This window comes from Protomyctophum bolini, assembly GCF_963924005.1.
Source record: "Protomyctophum bolini genome assembly, chromosome: 12".
In the NCBI taxonomy this organism is placed as follows: Eukaryota; Metazoa; Chordata; class Actinopteri; order Myctophiformes; family Myctophidae; genus Protomyctophum; species Protomyctophum bolini.
In genome coordinates, this window is record NC_137873.1 from 15,162,704 (window position 1) to 15,178,450 (window position 15,747).

Consider the following 15,747-nt stretch of genomic DNA (forward strand, 5'->3'; position numbering starts at 1 on the left):
TCTTGGTTGTGCACAGTGTTGAGCGGCAATAATAACAGATCTACAAGCTCTGTAGATCGGCTACTTTCGTTTGTCCAACACCAGTGTACAATCACTATGAATCAGGCTTCAGATGGTATAATGTGTAGGGTACATTTTACCTTGAATTGTGTTTAAAAATGTAGCATTTGCCGGTTCTGTAGAAATGTGATTTACTGTAGGCATGGGACCATTGTTATTCACCCATGGTGAATAACAATATTAAATCATCAAAATGCTGACATCTCTCCATGTTATTACCCTATGGTGAATAACACAATTATCTCGATAAGCATCAAAATATGCTAACAGCTTTTAAAGTAGTTCACCCCAAAATGGAGGAAACTTTTTGAGTCTCATACTCCACTGGTCATCAAATGATTGGCTTAGGAATGCAGCAAAAACAAAACAAATCTCCAAATTCAAGGTTTCATGGGGTGTATGATATAAAATAAGTATTTTTCTTTCCTTTAAGATTTAATGTTGTTAAGAAATACCTATTGCATAGAACATAAATTGTATTTGTAGCTATAGGCCTATCCTATCCATCCAAGCTATCATTGTTTTTGATAGTTTTAGTGGAAAAACAAGACAGATTAAAGATGCGGTAAATTCTTCTTCTTCGTTGTTAAATAGCTCTATTGCAACACTAATCATTGCTGTAGATTAGAATATTTGTTCAGTTATTGCAGTTTATTCAGTGACAGCCTATTTAGTCTGTCGCACCCTTTTATTTTGAAAAGACAAGGAACCCCGACCCAGAGTGATGCTGACCCCGGAACTAGTTCATTTCGCCTTAATGTAGAAGTGAAAAGATGCTGATGTTGTAGTTTGTGCGTGTATGTTTACGAAACATTAGTACCGTTTATTAAAGCGTCATCATGTCCGCTAAGATGCACATGTTGAAGGTGGTGGTCAGCGAGAGGTTGACCCAGGTGGCAGAGGAGATCTGTTCCATGGTGGAGAAGATCCTACTGGAATATGAACAAGATCTATACCGAGAAATCACTCCACAAATGGACCTGCACTTACACACTACTACAACAGGTACACAAACCCTGCACTTTATTATGGATCGTTGTATTGTTGTTGCTTTTAATATCCCTATCCCCTAGCTACATCGTTTGGTTATTTAATCGATTTGATATGGGAATAATGTTAAATGTCAAATTTATGTACCCTTCCATGTTACAGCTGCAAATATTGATTATTTTTATTAATAATAATCAGAATAATAATGCATTTTTATGGTAAATAGCCTATATCTACAAGCTCATAGTGCATTGTGATTCTGTTATGAGCTCTTAGATGTGTTTAAAAAATTGTTTGCTATAATGACGAGGAGGAAAAAAAACGAAGAAATAGTTTAATTTATCCCAGGATTTGCCTCTTGTTGTACATTCTCTGAAAACAGTGATTCTCAAGTCCTTTTCGATGTCGTCGACCCCCACTAAATCAGTCATGAACAATGAGGTACATTGTTAGCATCCGGCCAGTCATTGTACGTACAATCGTACATACAGTAACATCTCACACAATTAACTCTGGAGCATCCATTCTGAGGACACTACTGTACAGAGTCTGAGACAGACAGTACTCAGTACAGTATCCACATATAGGGTGACAGCGAGGGAAGAATAAACAGTAGAATACAGTATCCTTGCAGCACATTTACAATGGTGGGATCAATAAATAATAAATATCTAATACATCTAATCAATCAATCTATCTCAGAGGGGCAACCAACCAGATGTCCGAATGGCCCATGGGTCTTCAACGAGGACCCCTTGGCTGAGAATGCGATGAAGCCCCCACTACTACATATTGTATAAAATTGTGTTGCAGATTAAACCTTTTCATAGATTTCATAGATGGCTATGAGTGTTGTCAACCAAATTATGCTGCACTCGCCTGCGCCAACCACTGGAAAGACGTGATATAGAGGATGGCCAGACACAAAGAATAAGAAATGTTGTGTGAATTAACAGTTTTGTTTATTTAATTTAATTTAAACACTTCAACCCTAAATTCTAAGTAAACTTGAACCTTTGGCTCTGTACTTTGTGTCATTTCCCCCTGCTGTTTGTCTTCAAGGTTTCAAAGTTTGTCCAACCTGTTTAAGTGTTTATGTTGTTGTTGTTGTTGTTGTTGTTGTTGTTGTTGATATGATTTTTGATATTGTTGCTCCTCTGCAGACATGTCCCTACAGCGTTTCACAGGGATGGTTCTAGAAGAATCATGTGATGATTCACCCAAACAGAACCACGACATCAGTGACCCAGAAGACGCGCTCCCCAGACCAGAACCGTCCATTAAAGAAGAACAGGAGGATGAATGGAGTGCTGGATCTGAAGACTCTGAACCTCAGCGTACGTAGGACTGTACAATGTTTGGTTTTAACATCGACATTAGCCGACATTAGCCACAAACAACTTAGACAAAGAAGCTACACCATCCTCTTAAGTTGCAATTTCTTACATTGACAGCCCCATTCATTAGACATCATAGTTCAATCTGATTGTAATTAAATCATTAAGAATTTAAGACCTGAGGCCAATTCTACTAATGCCTTCTAAATCAGTAGTTCTCACACTTTCAAAAATGTAAAAAAAAATCCCCATGGTCCCCTGAATTGGTTGGAATAACGTGTTTCTTCCACACGCCACGTCCAACTGGGGAAACTCCCCCCCTGTCAGGTGATAAGAAGCATGGATTGAAGGAAGAATGAGGTGAGTTCAGGGCTCTCCACAGGTTGGCAGAGGGAGAGTAGCATCCAATATCAGAGCTAAGTAAAGATGTACAAGCTTGCAGAGTGCCTCTCTGTGAGCTTGTATATCTGCTATATTTGTATAGCGCTAAATTCTAAAATGACATGGATACTTTCCCATGTTAAATGATGTTAAACCCATTGCAAAGCCTTAGTTTCATAATAATCCACCATTTTCATGTTGTGAGCAACTTTCTGTCAATAAACGTGTAGTTGTGTGGAGTCCAGGGACCCTCAGGGTTCTTGAGGGGGTTCCAAATGGCCTACTTTTAAAAGTTACACATTTTCTTGAGGAAAAACATTACATTAATTCTCTTTCAAAAATACAATGGGTTTGTATAGGAATAGGAAGGGGCGGGGTAGCTAAAATTAATATCAAATCAAAGCTACTTAAAAGCAGTCCAAGTAGTCGATGAAAGTGAAATATCCCTTTTAATGGGTTAAATGCTATAGTGATTTCTTGGTAACTGGTCTTGCAGGAACATTCTGCCTCATAGCTGTCATGTTGAGTCACAGCATTGAACAACTGTTCTATGATGTCTCCATAAATCAAGTTTAGAGATCTGCATATATCTGATGAAATGATGTAACTACATATTTTCTATATACTGTAAGAGAAAGAGATTGCACATCAACAATGGGGTTTCTCAGTGGAGTGCTGGACCCAAAATCCAGTACAGTATAAATATCAAAAGTAGGAATTGAAAAAAATCCCATAAACGAACATGGTTCGTTAACTTTATTTATTAGGGTGTTCAAATAGAAAAGATGGAGATGTACTTTGTCCTTTGTCAATTTTGGATGAGATATCTTTTGGGGATTTCTTCAATTCCTATGTTTTATATACCGTATACACTTCTTTTCTATATCGCAATATATTGCAAAAAATCGCCATGTCGTTTCAGCTCCTCCTCAGAGACATGGGAAGGACACAGAGGTCATTAAGTTCATCTACAGTCCAGCCTGCAAGAGCGAGCAGCTGAACACAGACCCCTCGACCCTCCCCACCACAGAGACGCAACGCACCACACCACCACCGGAGGACGCTGTTCCCTGCACCTCTACGGAGCCATACGGTGCCTCTGTTACAGCTGTGCTCTGCCTCCCCACCGACTTCCAAACCTTCACAGAGGTACGTCTGTCGCTAATCAAGTCAAAACAATTAAATCAAATTCTTTATAGAGTACCGGTAGACTAGAGCAGTGATTCACAAAGTATAATAATGTTTACAGTTACACCATGGGTCTTCAACAGGGGGGCTGGGACCTCTAGGGGGTTACAGTCAGAGTTCAAATAGGATTATTTTGGGGGGGTCCTCAGTTAAAAAAATATTATTTTGGGGGATTCTCAGTTCAAAAATATAAAAAAGATTAGTCCACATGCCAGAATGTGAACCCAGGCATGTTGAGTACACCAACGTTTTATGTTAGAAATGTTGAGTATGGGTCCCCAGCATGTAGAAACTGCCGGATGCTAACTATTATGTTTCATTATTTCATAATTGGCACAATATGTGACCATCCCATTAACAACCTATAGAAGGCAAACATTTCAAAATTTCATTATGCTTTATGTAGCATGTGACAATCTAGAGGGTTTTCATGATGCTGACGTTGCATGACATTTTTTCCTTCTATAGGTTGTTAATGGTATGGTCACATATTATGGCAAATATTGCTCAACATATGCAAGTTAGCATCTGGCAGTTTCTACATGCTGGGGACCCATACTTAACATTTCTAACATAATACCGAGGTGTACTCAACATGTCCGTGCTCACAATGGGGCTCTATGGGCTGGCAAGTAGACTATTTTGGGTGTCACGGCCTGAAAACTTTGAGAACCAGTGCTATAGGTGTGGAAATGGTATAAAATGTGGTGGGAAACTTATGGAAAGGTTTTGAAAAGTAATTGTTAGGAATGTGTGACTGCAAATGGTCAACTGACGTGTCATGCTTGTGACAGCCCTACATGGACGCGGAGGCGGAGCTAGCGGATGGCGGTGTGGCGGCGCCGTGTCTGTGCAAGGTGTGTGGCATGTCGTTCAGCTACCGCGGCTCTCTGATGAACCACGCCGAGGTCCACGCCGACGACCAACACTGCGTGTGTGGCATCTGTGGCAAACTTCTGCCCACCAGGTCAGTACATCTGTGGCAAGCTGAGTGCCCGTGACTGAAACTAGTGAAAATAGCAGATCTGCGTCGCTTCGCATCACTTTGCACCGCTTTGCAAGCTTAGATTAGATATATATTTTTTAATGTATGGGAGTTTTTTTAGATTTGTTTGTTTTAAAATGTATACAATTATTTTCCTTTTTAAAATTTAAAACAAATCCTAAGAAAAATAATATATATATATATATATATATATATATATTATTATTTTTTATGTAGGGGATTTTACTTCGTGACCATAAAAATGTGTCTGTGACCCAGAAATGGGTCCCAACCCACTGTTGGGAAACAGTGATTTAGGCTATATAGAAACATCTACATCAGGGGTGTCATGCGGCCCGCGGCGTCGTCTTCTGTGGCCCGCCTGCCTCAAGCAAAAAAAAAAGAAAATTATTATATATATATATATATATATATATATATATTTTTTTTTAATAGACAAAATATAGGCTAATAAGTAAGGCTGCATGATATATCGAACATGTACCTTCATCAGAGTGGAGAATATAAGTATAAATCAAGTTGAGCAAAGCCACTCTTCTCTGCCCCTCTCTCTAACAGACACAGTTAACGATCGCTTGTTAAGTGCCTGTTTTGTGCATGTCATTATTGGGGGAGCGTTTGAGGAGGGAGGGAGCCGATCTGCAAGCTCACAATGTTTCACAATGCAACGTGCGGTGAACTTGTCCATCTAAATTATATTTTAAAAAGAGTTTGCTTTATTGCTCCCTTTGTTGTGTTCTATCCTTTTGAATACTTTTATTTTAATATGCATTGTATCACCTTGTTTTTCAATCAAACCAGGGAGTGTCTGTTGGAGCACCTGCAGACGCACGTCAAAGTGCACGTGTGTGAGTACTGTGGGAAGACCTTCAGGAGACAGGTGGACCTGTCTGTCCACATGCGCTGTCACACTGGAGAGAAACCCTTCACCTGCAAGGTAAGACTGTCACACTGGAGAGAAACCCTTCACCTGCAAGGTAAGACTGTCACACTGGAGAGAAACCCTTAACCTGCAAGGTAAGACTGGCAGACAGACAGGTGGACCTGTCTGTCCACATGCGCTGTCACACTGGAGAGAAACCCTTCACCTGCAAGGTAAGACTGGCAGACAGACTGCTATTTATATATTATTATATCTCTACTTGATGTTACAGTATGTCATTGACCTAAATGGCGTTATATCAACAAGATTCATCAAAAAGGTTATGTCTGTATTAGCCTTGATAGCCGTCTTGATCCAATGCTATGTCTGTATCAGAAATGTCTTTGAGAACCACTGCCATAGATAACTGATGTTACATGAAGGCATATGTCCATATTGGATCCACACCGTTCCCACAGGAATGGATTGTATTTGGTTTTCATAGAGCCTTTGAGAGATGGTTCATACGATAACTCATTTTAACAGTCTTCTAGCAAGTTCAACATTTACCAAACATAACAGAACATTAAAGTCCAGAAAGGTGTGTAGGTCAAGAACATGGTGGTGACTCCAAACATTTGGGCACCAGCATTCAGACCACACACCCACCATCTCCATGGACAGTGTCTAACACACTGCCAATGCACACAGCTGATAGCAGTTCTTAAATAGTGCCCAGGTGGACAGCTTTCTTCCGATGATTGGCTGAGCTTGATCACACACGCAGGACCTGAGGCTGAGCGCTGAATCAGTACTATTCCCATTACATACTTGAATCCCACAAGTATGTAACACTGTAGCTTTGCATTTCGTTGGGAAGAAACCTCTTATCTCCATATTCTAGCTGTTTGTGTATTGTTCGTAAATGAACGCCCTACTTGATCACACAACAGCGTCACACAAAAGCATGACCTGCAAGTTTTGAATCCTGAAAAGTAACAGTTTAGACATTATTTGGTTTTCCATCCGACAAAGGCGATTTGTATTATGTGTATTACGTGTCGTTCTTTGCTTAGCTTGGAGCAGTGGTTTTCAATCCTTTTCATATCAAGGTCCATGATTTATTTAGCATTTGAGAGACTAGAGCGATGCAAGTTGGAAATCCATGCCCCACTCAGTTATTATGTCTGTGTCCCCTACCCGTTGTACCCGTGTCCTTTATTCCTATATGGAGTTCTGTGCCAAATATGGAGTATTGTTTTTTTTTTTTTTTTTTATATATTATAAATATGGAGTATTGTGATTGCGAACGCAGTGATTGCGAACGCAGTGAGCACTTACTATGAGACCTAGCAGATCATGTCTGTCTGTCTGTGTGTGTGTCTGTCTGTCTGTCTGTGTGTCTGTCCCGCTATCCAAATATGGAGTGTGTTGCATCAGCAATCACTCAGCTCCATATATGGGCACAAAAGGGGCCAGGTCCACTCAGCTCCATATATGGGCACAAAAGGGGCACCATATAAGGAGTCCCCAAAGCAGCTATACGTCCAAAACCCAAATATGTACGAGCTGCGTTCACTTCCCGCGTTTGCGCGTCTTACTCGTGTCAGAACAGGCCAGCTCCATATATGAAGCCTGGATGGAGCCTGGGCAGAGCCCGGGCAGAGGCCTTTTGTGGCAGTTCAGGACAACTTTGGGTTCGACGGACTTGACACCGGGCACTGCACTCCCTGTGGGGGTGTGGAACGCATGTGTCAAAGTAGTTGGGGCGAACGGTTCTCAAGTTACGGGCATTACACACAGACAGACAGAGACATGGTGCATTTATAGATATATAGATAGATTTAGCCTCTCGGACCCAAAACGTATAATATTCTGTTATCGTTTGATAAGATTTTTCCAAATGCATTCCATGCTGTATTCAATTATGTGGTATGGTACCATAGATAGTTAAAGATAACAGGCAAGATCTAAATAACAATTCTTCTACATTCTCTAATTGTGTAGACTTCTTGTAAATTTCGTAATCAGATGTTTAAGAATAATTAACTTTCATTTTACACTCTCAAGAGCTAAAGATCTGTAAGGGTCCATTTGGTTACCAACATTTAGCTGGGGACCACCCGGGACCCCCTCAAGGACCACTGGTGGTCCCCGGACCACTGTTTGCCGACCACCGGCTTAGTACATTTTCTTTTTGTCCTACAGGTGTGTGGGAAAGGTTTCAGCCGTAAGGGAAACATGGAGATCCACATGCGGACTCACACGGGAGAGAAGCCGTACCGCTGCAGCGTGTGTGGGAAATGCTTCAACATCGCGTCATCCATGATCCGGCACTCACGTACTCACTCCGGAGAAAAACCCTACAGCTGCCAGTTCTGCTTCAAAGGCTTCACCAACAGGCACGTACTCGTAATAGTCTCGTCGCAATTATTTGAGATAATTGCAATTTCTTCTTTAGATGATTATGCAATTATGATGTGCATAATCGTCAGAATTCATCTGTATGAATTAATCTGTTGCAAGATATTCATACATTTTCAAACCTTTTCAAAGATAGTGTAAAATGTAAATACTTCCACTATTTCTTTAGAAATTTTAGACCATAGTACTGTGCATCTTTTTTTATTCACAATAAGTGTAATTTAATCCTTTTTTTATCACACTTTTCATTCATTTCAATTCATAATTAAACAATTAAAGGGACAAGACACCCAGAATCAATTTTTCTTTGAGTTTAACAAAAATATTTGTGTCCTTTGTGATAGGGAGCAATGCTATAGTACAATTCTCTCATATGTTTCAGAGCGTTCTGCTATTTATGTGGCTAATTCTGTGTATTTCCATGTTTCTGGGTAGAAAATAAATATGTGACGATACTCATTACTAGGGATGTCCCGTTTCCGATCCGATCCCGATAACACAATTTGTTAGCCAATACCGGATACCGATACCTTACTTATTTTATTTTATTAAGTCCACCGACCGGGAATAGTGTTTATAGCTAGCTACCGGTATATATCTCGTGTTATGTTTATAGCAGACTCCTCACTCAAATGTGCAACACCAAAGCAAACTCCACATGCCCCAACATTTTATTTACCTGCTATAGTGTCAACCCCTTACCCCTGTGTTGAATCGGTGGTTAGCCTGTCATATTCGCCGATACCGATATGAACCAATATGACCAAATAAGGGCCGATCCAATACTTTTCTACTCATTACATAATGTAATGTCACATGTTCGATATTTCTCAGTAGCATGATGGTAGCGGCGCTCCTTTTTAGTGACGTAGCGTCCGACAAACGCTATAAGCTACCAGGAGAATATTGACTGCTAAATAAAGATTTGTGAGAGATTATCGCGACTCACGATTGGGGAAAAACATTACGGAGGCAAGATAGGGCGGGTCATGCCGCTCCAACCAGGAGGCAAAATCAATACACACACCACATGAATGTACAGTGAACAGGACGAGTGGACGAAGAGGGGAGAAAGGGAGACAGACAACTTGAATAATGGCAGAGGCAGAATGAGATTCGGATGTTTTTGTTTCCAGTGGCAGTGATGAAGATGACGACGTCCAGGAAGTCGATAACAATGCGTCCCCATGGCCGTATCTGGACAACTATATGCTTCTAGCGGAAACAAAGCGTAAAACATATGTGTTTAGGTGTTTGCTGTGCACGCCAAAAACCAAGCTGCTCTCCACTTCCAAGACGTCCAACACAAATTTAAGAACACACATTAAGGTGAGCTGATGAAAACTACGCTTTTACATAACCATTGTCAACTGTCCCCAAACAGCACAAAGGTGCTTTCGTTTTGTCAACACTCGCTGCCTGCTATTTTTCCACTGTATGCAGAAATTGAAATGATTAATATGGGGGTAGGGGAAAGAAAAGGCAAATTAAAACACATACGTACATAGGGAAAAGATCATCTAGAGTAGCTGCGGGTTGATAAATCATATCTTGTGTATATATATATTTTTAAATGCAGTCTAAATTGATCACAAGAAGCACAATTTTCACAATTCGGTATAGGAATATTATTTTAAAATGTCAGTTTTGTTTGACATACAACTAATATTACCATTTGGTTAAATGATAATTCATTCATGAATTTGATTATTTCAATTTATTTTGCGACTAAATGATAGACTACATGTACCATATTGATAGTGAATACTCATGATATTGATTCCAACCATGATATCATACAGCCCTAGGACAGTGTTTCTCAACCTGAAGGTCAGGAGTCAAGGACCCTCAAGGGGGTCCCCACATGTGAGCCTGTAGATCTGCTATTTTGACAATATTTAGGGATCACGTCCTGAAAAGGTTGAGAACCACTGCCCTAGAACGGAAGAAACAAAGGCATCTAAAGTATTTAAGTTTTTGACCAGCAGTGTCTATAAAACCAAAGTAAAGTGGCATGGGCGTTGTCCAAAATGATTTGCTTGAAATGCATGTAGAATGATATGGTCAGTTGGTCACAGTTGGTCACTTAAGAATGCGTCTAATATAGAATATCACTTTTCATACTTATTTCATTACTCATAAGTCCTAAGTTATACAGTGTATAGACTATAGAGTTTAATAAACTGATTTATTTTGCAGAGGAAGCACCCAGATAAAGTTGTCTTCATGGATAAGGAACGTGAGGATGCAAGGAAGAGGAAGGAATGAGAAGGAAGATGCTGTTCCTGTGAAACGAGGCCAGTGGTGGAATGTAACTAAGTACATTTACTTAAGTACTGTACTTGAGTAAATTTGTACTTTACTTATGTATTTCCAATACTTTTACTTCTACTACCCCTATATACATTTCGGCCATTTGAAAATGGCCGATCTACAAGCTCACAATGCGTCGCGATGGCCTCTGCAGCTCATCCTATGTTCAGATTGGCCTACATCCCACCAGCAAGAAGACTGATGTCGTGTCAAACCTGAAGGCAGAAGTAACACAGAGTCAAACTCAGAACTCAGATGATGGCATGACAACAGATGGCGAGGAACCAACAAGAGTTGTGGATGAAGTGGACACCTACTTGAAATCGACCTAAACCAACCTTGTAAATGTGTTCCAAAACCTGCCAATGATGGAGATCTTCCTCAAATACAACACAGGATTCCCAGCTAGTGCAGCTTGCTAGTGCAACGACTCTTTAGTGTACGAAAAGACATTTTCCGACCACGAAAAGACATTTTCCGACCAAAAATAAACTTTGAAAAGCTTCTCTTGTGTCATGTGAACAAACACCTCATATAACATCAGGGTCTAGTAACTCTGAGGAGGAAACTTTGCTTTGTAAGTTTGTATATGTTCTGATTTGTTCTGGCTAACACTAACATGGAGTTTCATGCTTCATATTTCCATAGTGGCATAAAAGTTACATAAGATTCAAGTCCTGGCACAAAAATGTGTTCTGTTCTATTGATGTCCGTTCATGTAAAGATTAATTATGTTTCTTGCACTTTTTTTCTTTGCCCAGGCGATTTCGATTTTGCTACTGTGGTTTGAGTTGAAAGTTGGCAGCAATTTATCCTGTGCTGAAAAGTCTCCATTCCAATAGTTGCTGTTGGGAGGAAACCACCTAACTCCACTTCTGAGGTTTTAGATCCCCCCGAATAAATCAATGATATTGAACACCCTTTATGTCTGTGTGTTAGTTAAAAACTATTGAACCAATAAAGTATTAAAAAGCACTCCATTGGACCCTCAATCTGTCGGCTAAAGCACCTACTCCACCACCTGTCCCCCTCTCATGCAAGTAATTGACAATATATAAAGTCGCAATAGCAACTTTATTGTGGCACTATAGTATAGCATTGTTTTAAGAAGTGTGTGTGTGTGTGTGTGTGTGTGTGTGTGTGTGTGTGTGTGTGTGCGCGCGCGTGCGCGCGCGCAATATGTTTATATTTGGTTTGGTTTATGTACATGGCACCGCAAGGTACATTTAATACATGTAAATGTTATAAGAATGACACAAAAAGCCAGACAGGGCTAGGACTTGTTTCCAATCTCAGTTTGTTTTATAATAAACAATCAAACTAAGCTTGTTTTCTTTTTTTTTTGTGGAAACCATTTTCTTTTTTTTTGGTGGAAAGTTGTTCTTGATCATGAACTTGATTTAAAGAAAATTATCTTGTAGTGTAGCTTGCTGCATTTCTCTGGGGATAGCTTCCGCTGTAGTTGAACTATATTTAATGCAATGAAGGGTAACTGGTAGCATAGCTTACTACATTTTACAAGTAGCTTGCCCAACACTGAATAAGAGCATGTCTCGCACAAATAGATGACCCATGAACTCGCCGTAGAATTGCATCCGAAAGCTTTGTTATCGACTCCCTCAAGTCCCCCTCCCAACGAGCTTTTACCGTATACAGTCCAAAGATTCCAGGCGTAAACAACAACTTTCATCATTAATTCATGCGATTGCACACTTCAAAGGTGGTATTGTAGCTAAAAAAGTGTCTATAGCAGAGTCGTCGGGTACATTTGGAGCAAAGCTGCAGACATGTATATATCTGAAACAATGTTGTCTATAGAGTGTACAGTATATTCGTCTGAAAGTTGCTGGAAGAATGCAAAAACATTGTACAAGTCTTTAAAAGTACGAATACCAAGGCCTGACCAGGTTGAAAAAGCACCATTTACCAGAGAGGTAAAAGAGATTTTTGAATGATAGCTATTTTAGTGTACAGTACAGAGTACAGTATGTTAAAGCCTTCTATGACACCAGCCCAGCAGATTTTGCCTCCATGACCAACCACGTTGGGAGGGGGTGGGATCAAAGGCTTCATATTGGGTCCAATATTTCAGAATCTTAACAATGGAAGTCCAATAATAAAACCGAAAGTTTAGCAAAGCCATTCTTCCAAGAGACTCAGTCTCTATAGGTACTGTTTACATAACCTCAGCACTTTATTATACCAGATTAATTCAGAGATCATCTAATGTACTGAAACGTCTGGGATATTCATACATTTTCAAACCTTTTAAAAGTGGAAATATTTCCACAATTTCTTTAGAAATGTAGATATTTTAAATTATTCAATTAACCTGTTTTGGCCATAGTACTTTATTTTGATTATTGCACAGTACAGTCCTTTTGTAATCTGCCCTGTGCATTTTTTTAATTCACAACAATAATTATATTTGAATTATAATTAAATCCTTTTCATCACACTTATTTGCATGGCAATTAATAATGAAACAATTAAGTGACTGTGACAACTTTCTTCTCCCAACAGCTCGGACATGAAGATCCACATGCGGACACACACGGGAGAGAAGCCCTACACCTGTCCTATATGCGGCAAAGGCTTCCCTCTGAGCACGCCGCTGAAATACCACATGAAGAACCACTCAGAGGACAGCCCCAACCGCTGCCAGCAGTGCCGCAAGTGTTTCGCCGACACCTACTCGCTGAGGAGGCACATGAAGAGCCACGGCAACGACGAGGCACGCAAAGAGTCGCCCTGACGCACGGAAGGGGTCGTCACATAGCTTGCGCGTCGACGCGGGCGGTCGACGTTGAGCCGGTCCAGGACACGTGCGCAAAGGGTCGCGCCGAGAACAAACGGAGAGCAACGTCGAAGAGGTGTGACTTGTGAAGGGCCGCAACGGCGGCACGCCCGTCGCCCTGAGTCCCGTCGAGACGTGCCGAAAGTCACGCTGAGACACGTGAGTCTTGTCAAGCCTTGGATACGCAAAGAGGCACGTCGAGCAGGACGCTTGAGGAATATGGTTAGGATCATAGACTGTTTTGAAGACATTGGCTGGAAGGGCAGCGAGGGTGTGACCGTGTGGGTCATAACTTGGTAGAACCAGTGGACGCACTCCTAGAAGCATACCCTACTTTATCATTAATTAATTAATTCAACGCATATCATAATTGAAAAATATTAATACGCTAGTATTTATGAAAATGTTTCCTAAGGTAATAAAATCAAGTGTAAAGTTTGGCCAAAACCTGCAGCCAGCATTCGGGGAAATAGCGTCATCTGCTGGGCCATTAATGAGAACCGCAGGAGAAACAGCTCTTCTTTATTGGCTTCTTATTATAAAAAATAACACCTGTGTGAAGTGAGTGGTGCAACTCCATGTGTGGGTCCCCGGGGGGGTCCCCGGAAGCTCCAGACCCACAGGAACCGGGGTGCCCTGCGTCCGAAGCGGTAGAGAAATGACAGAGTTAGTCATTTCTCAACATCATTAGTCCCTCTACTGTACCCTCTAGTGTACTGTACTGTCACCGTACAGTACTGGCACACCCGAAATCATATATACGGTTAGTATGTGCGCGTGTGTTTGTGTGTGTGTTAGGTTGCGCACAGTGGTGAAAAACAACCATGCTGTTTTCTTGCTGAGACCCAGGCACCCAGCCAGCCACACACGGCTCCGTAAGGGAGTGGTTGCACCACTCAAAAAAACATGATTCTTGCCACCTGGTTGGGATCTTTTAGTTAAATGTTATCTAAAGTGTCCCATTAATTTTATACCATTTGGAGTCCTTGCAGCCTCTCACCCTCAAGCACTTACCGGCTGACGTCACTTAAGTCAGTGAGCTTGCAGGGCGGACATTGGAATTGGGCCACTAGTGTCTCATTATTGGGCTGTGGACAGTTCAGGACCACTGACATCATCGATGGGGATTTCCAAGCTAATAGAAACTACTGCTTTTCCCTTCCTGTGAAGTTTGCATGTTTGAAAGGACCAAACATTCCGGCCGTTGAAGTCACTGGTGGTAGGTGGGTTTCTGAACTGTCCACAGCCCTCTGAGACACAGTGTGGGTAGAAGTAGACAGAAACAGTGCCATCTGATTTATAATGAGCATTAGTGAGGACCAATTTACATGAAGATATGGTTGAAAGTGCTCCTTAAAAAGTAATGGGTCTTTTTTCTTAAAAAAAAAAAAAAGTGTATTATCTCAGTGTACTTGTTTACAAACTTAACATGGTCTACAAAAAGTCAAACAATTGTCAGACATTTCGTAACATTTTACAACATGAAAAGCTCTGATCAAAATGACACATTGGAGGTTTGGGTGGTGGGATGTTTTTGTGTTTTATTTTTTATTTTTTTGGTTCATTTAAAAAACGGATTCTATTTCCTCCTGTTTGTCTCTTTTAAAGACTGTTTTTTACTACGATATTATATGTTACATAATAATAATAATAATACATGTATCTTCATACTTTGACTGTTGTGTGTCATTTGGTATAAGACTTGACTTGTAAAGTGAGATACATTCTCAAGTCTCAACACATTGCAATGCCACTTTTACCCAGTTTTGTTGCTGTACTCAGAGTTAGTACAGCCACATTTTATTTTATTCACATTAACCACTTTGCATCCCTATTCTGGTGGGAACATTTACAAAAAAATAGGAACTAATTGACATGCTCACAATGTGTCGCAGTGCATGTAGATCTGCTATTTTTGACGAAGAGGTTTCATGGTGTAGAGGTGGGAAAGACAAGACCAAGTACAAAGGCAAAGATCAAGTTTACTAAGCTTTGGAGGTTTAAGTGGTTAAATGTCTGGAAATACACATGAACATGAATCCAACATATTAGAAAAGATAATGGTAAACAAACAAACAAACAAACAAACAAAAAGCATAAATTTACTGATGATAGTACTGTCAAACAATTGTTTGACAGACTTAAGTCTAAGAAGCTATCTAGGAAATTATTAATTTTTTAATAAAATCTGCAACACAATGTTATACGGTACGGTATGTATGAAATTGCTGCATCTCTCTCAGGTAGTTGTCCTTGGCCTGAACAATGTTGAAGACCCCTAGACCTGTTTTACAATTAGTAAAGGTACAATGTGTGCCTCTGAGATGTAGTGGTTGAGTGTAGAATTGTAGGCTACTTGAGTAAATATACTTTCCACCACGGCATGTAT

At 40.4% G+C, this 15,747-nt stretch overlaps 1 protein-coding gene across 2 annotated transcripts; it reads left to right on the forward strand.

Moving 5' to 3' along the window:
• Positions 1–836: 836 nt before the first annotated feature.
• LOC308324962 (uncharacterized protein) lies at positions 837–15,034 on the forward strand. 2 transcript variants are annotated; one of them, XM_080777314.1, is made up of 8 exons: positions 837–1,065; positions 2,214–2,387; positions 3,691–3,917; positions 4,751–4,923; positions 5,764–5,899; positions 8,033–8,226; positions 9,385–9,577; positions 10,448–11,885. In XM_080777314.1, the coding sequence occupies exons 1-8, from the start codon at positions 900–902 to the stop codon at positions 10,514–10,516; spliced, it is 1,332 nt and encodes a 443-aa protein (XP_080633440.1). In that variant the 5' UTR covers positions 837–899; the 3' UTR covers positions 10,517–11,885. The 2 variants fall into 2 exon arrangements, with proteins under 2 accessions (XP_080633440.1, XP_080633441.1); XM_080777315.1 differs by lacking the exons at positions 9,385–9,577; positions 10,448–11,885 and adding an exon at positions 13,085–15,034.
• The last annotated feature ends 713 nt before the right edge of the window (positions 15,035–15,747 follow it).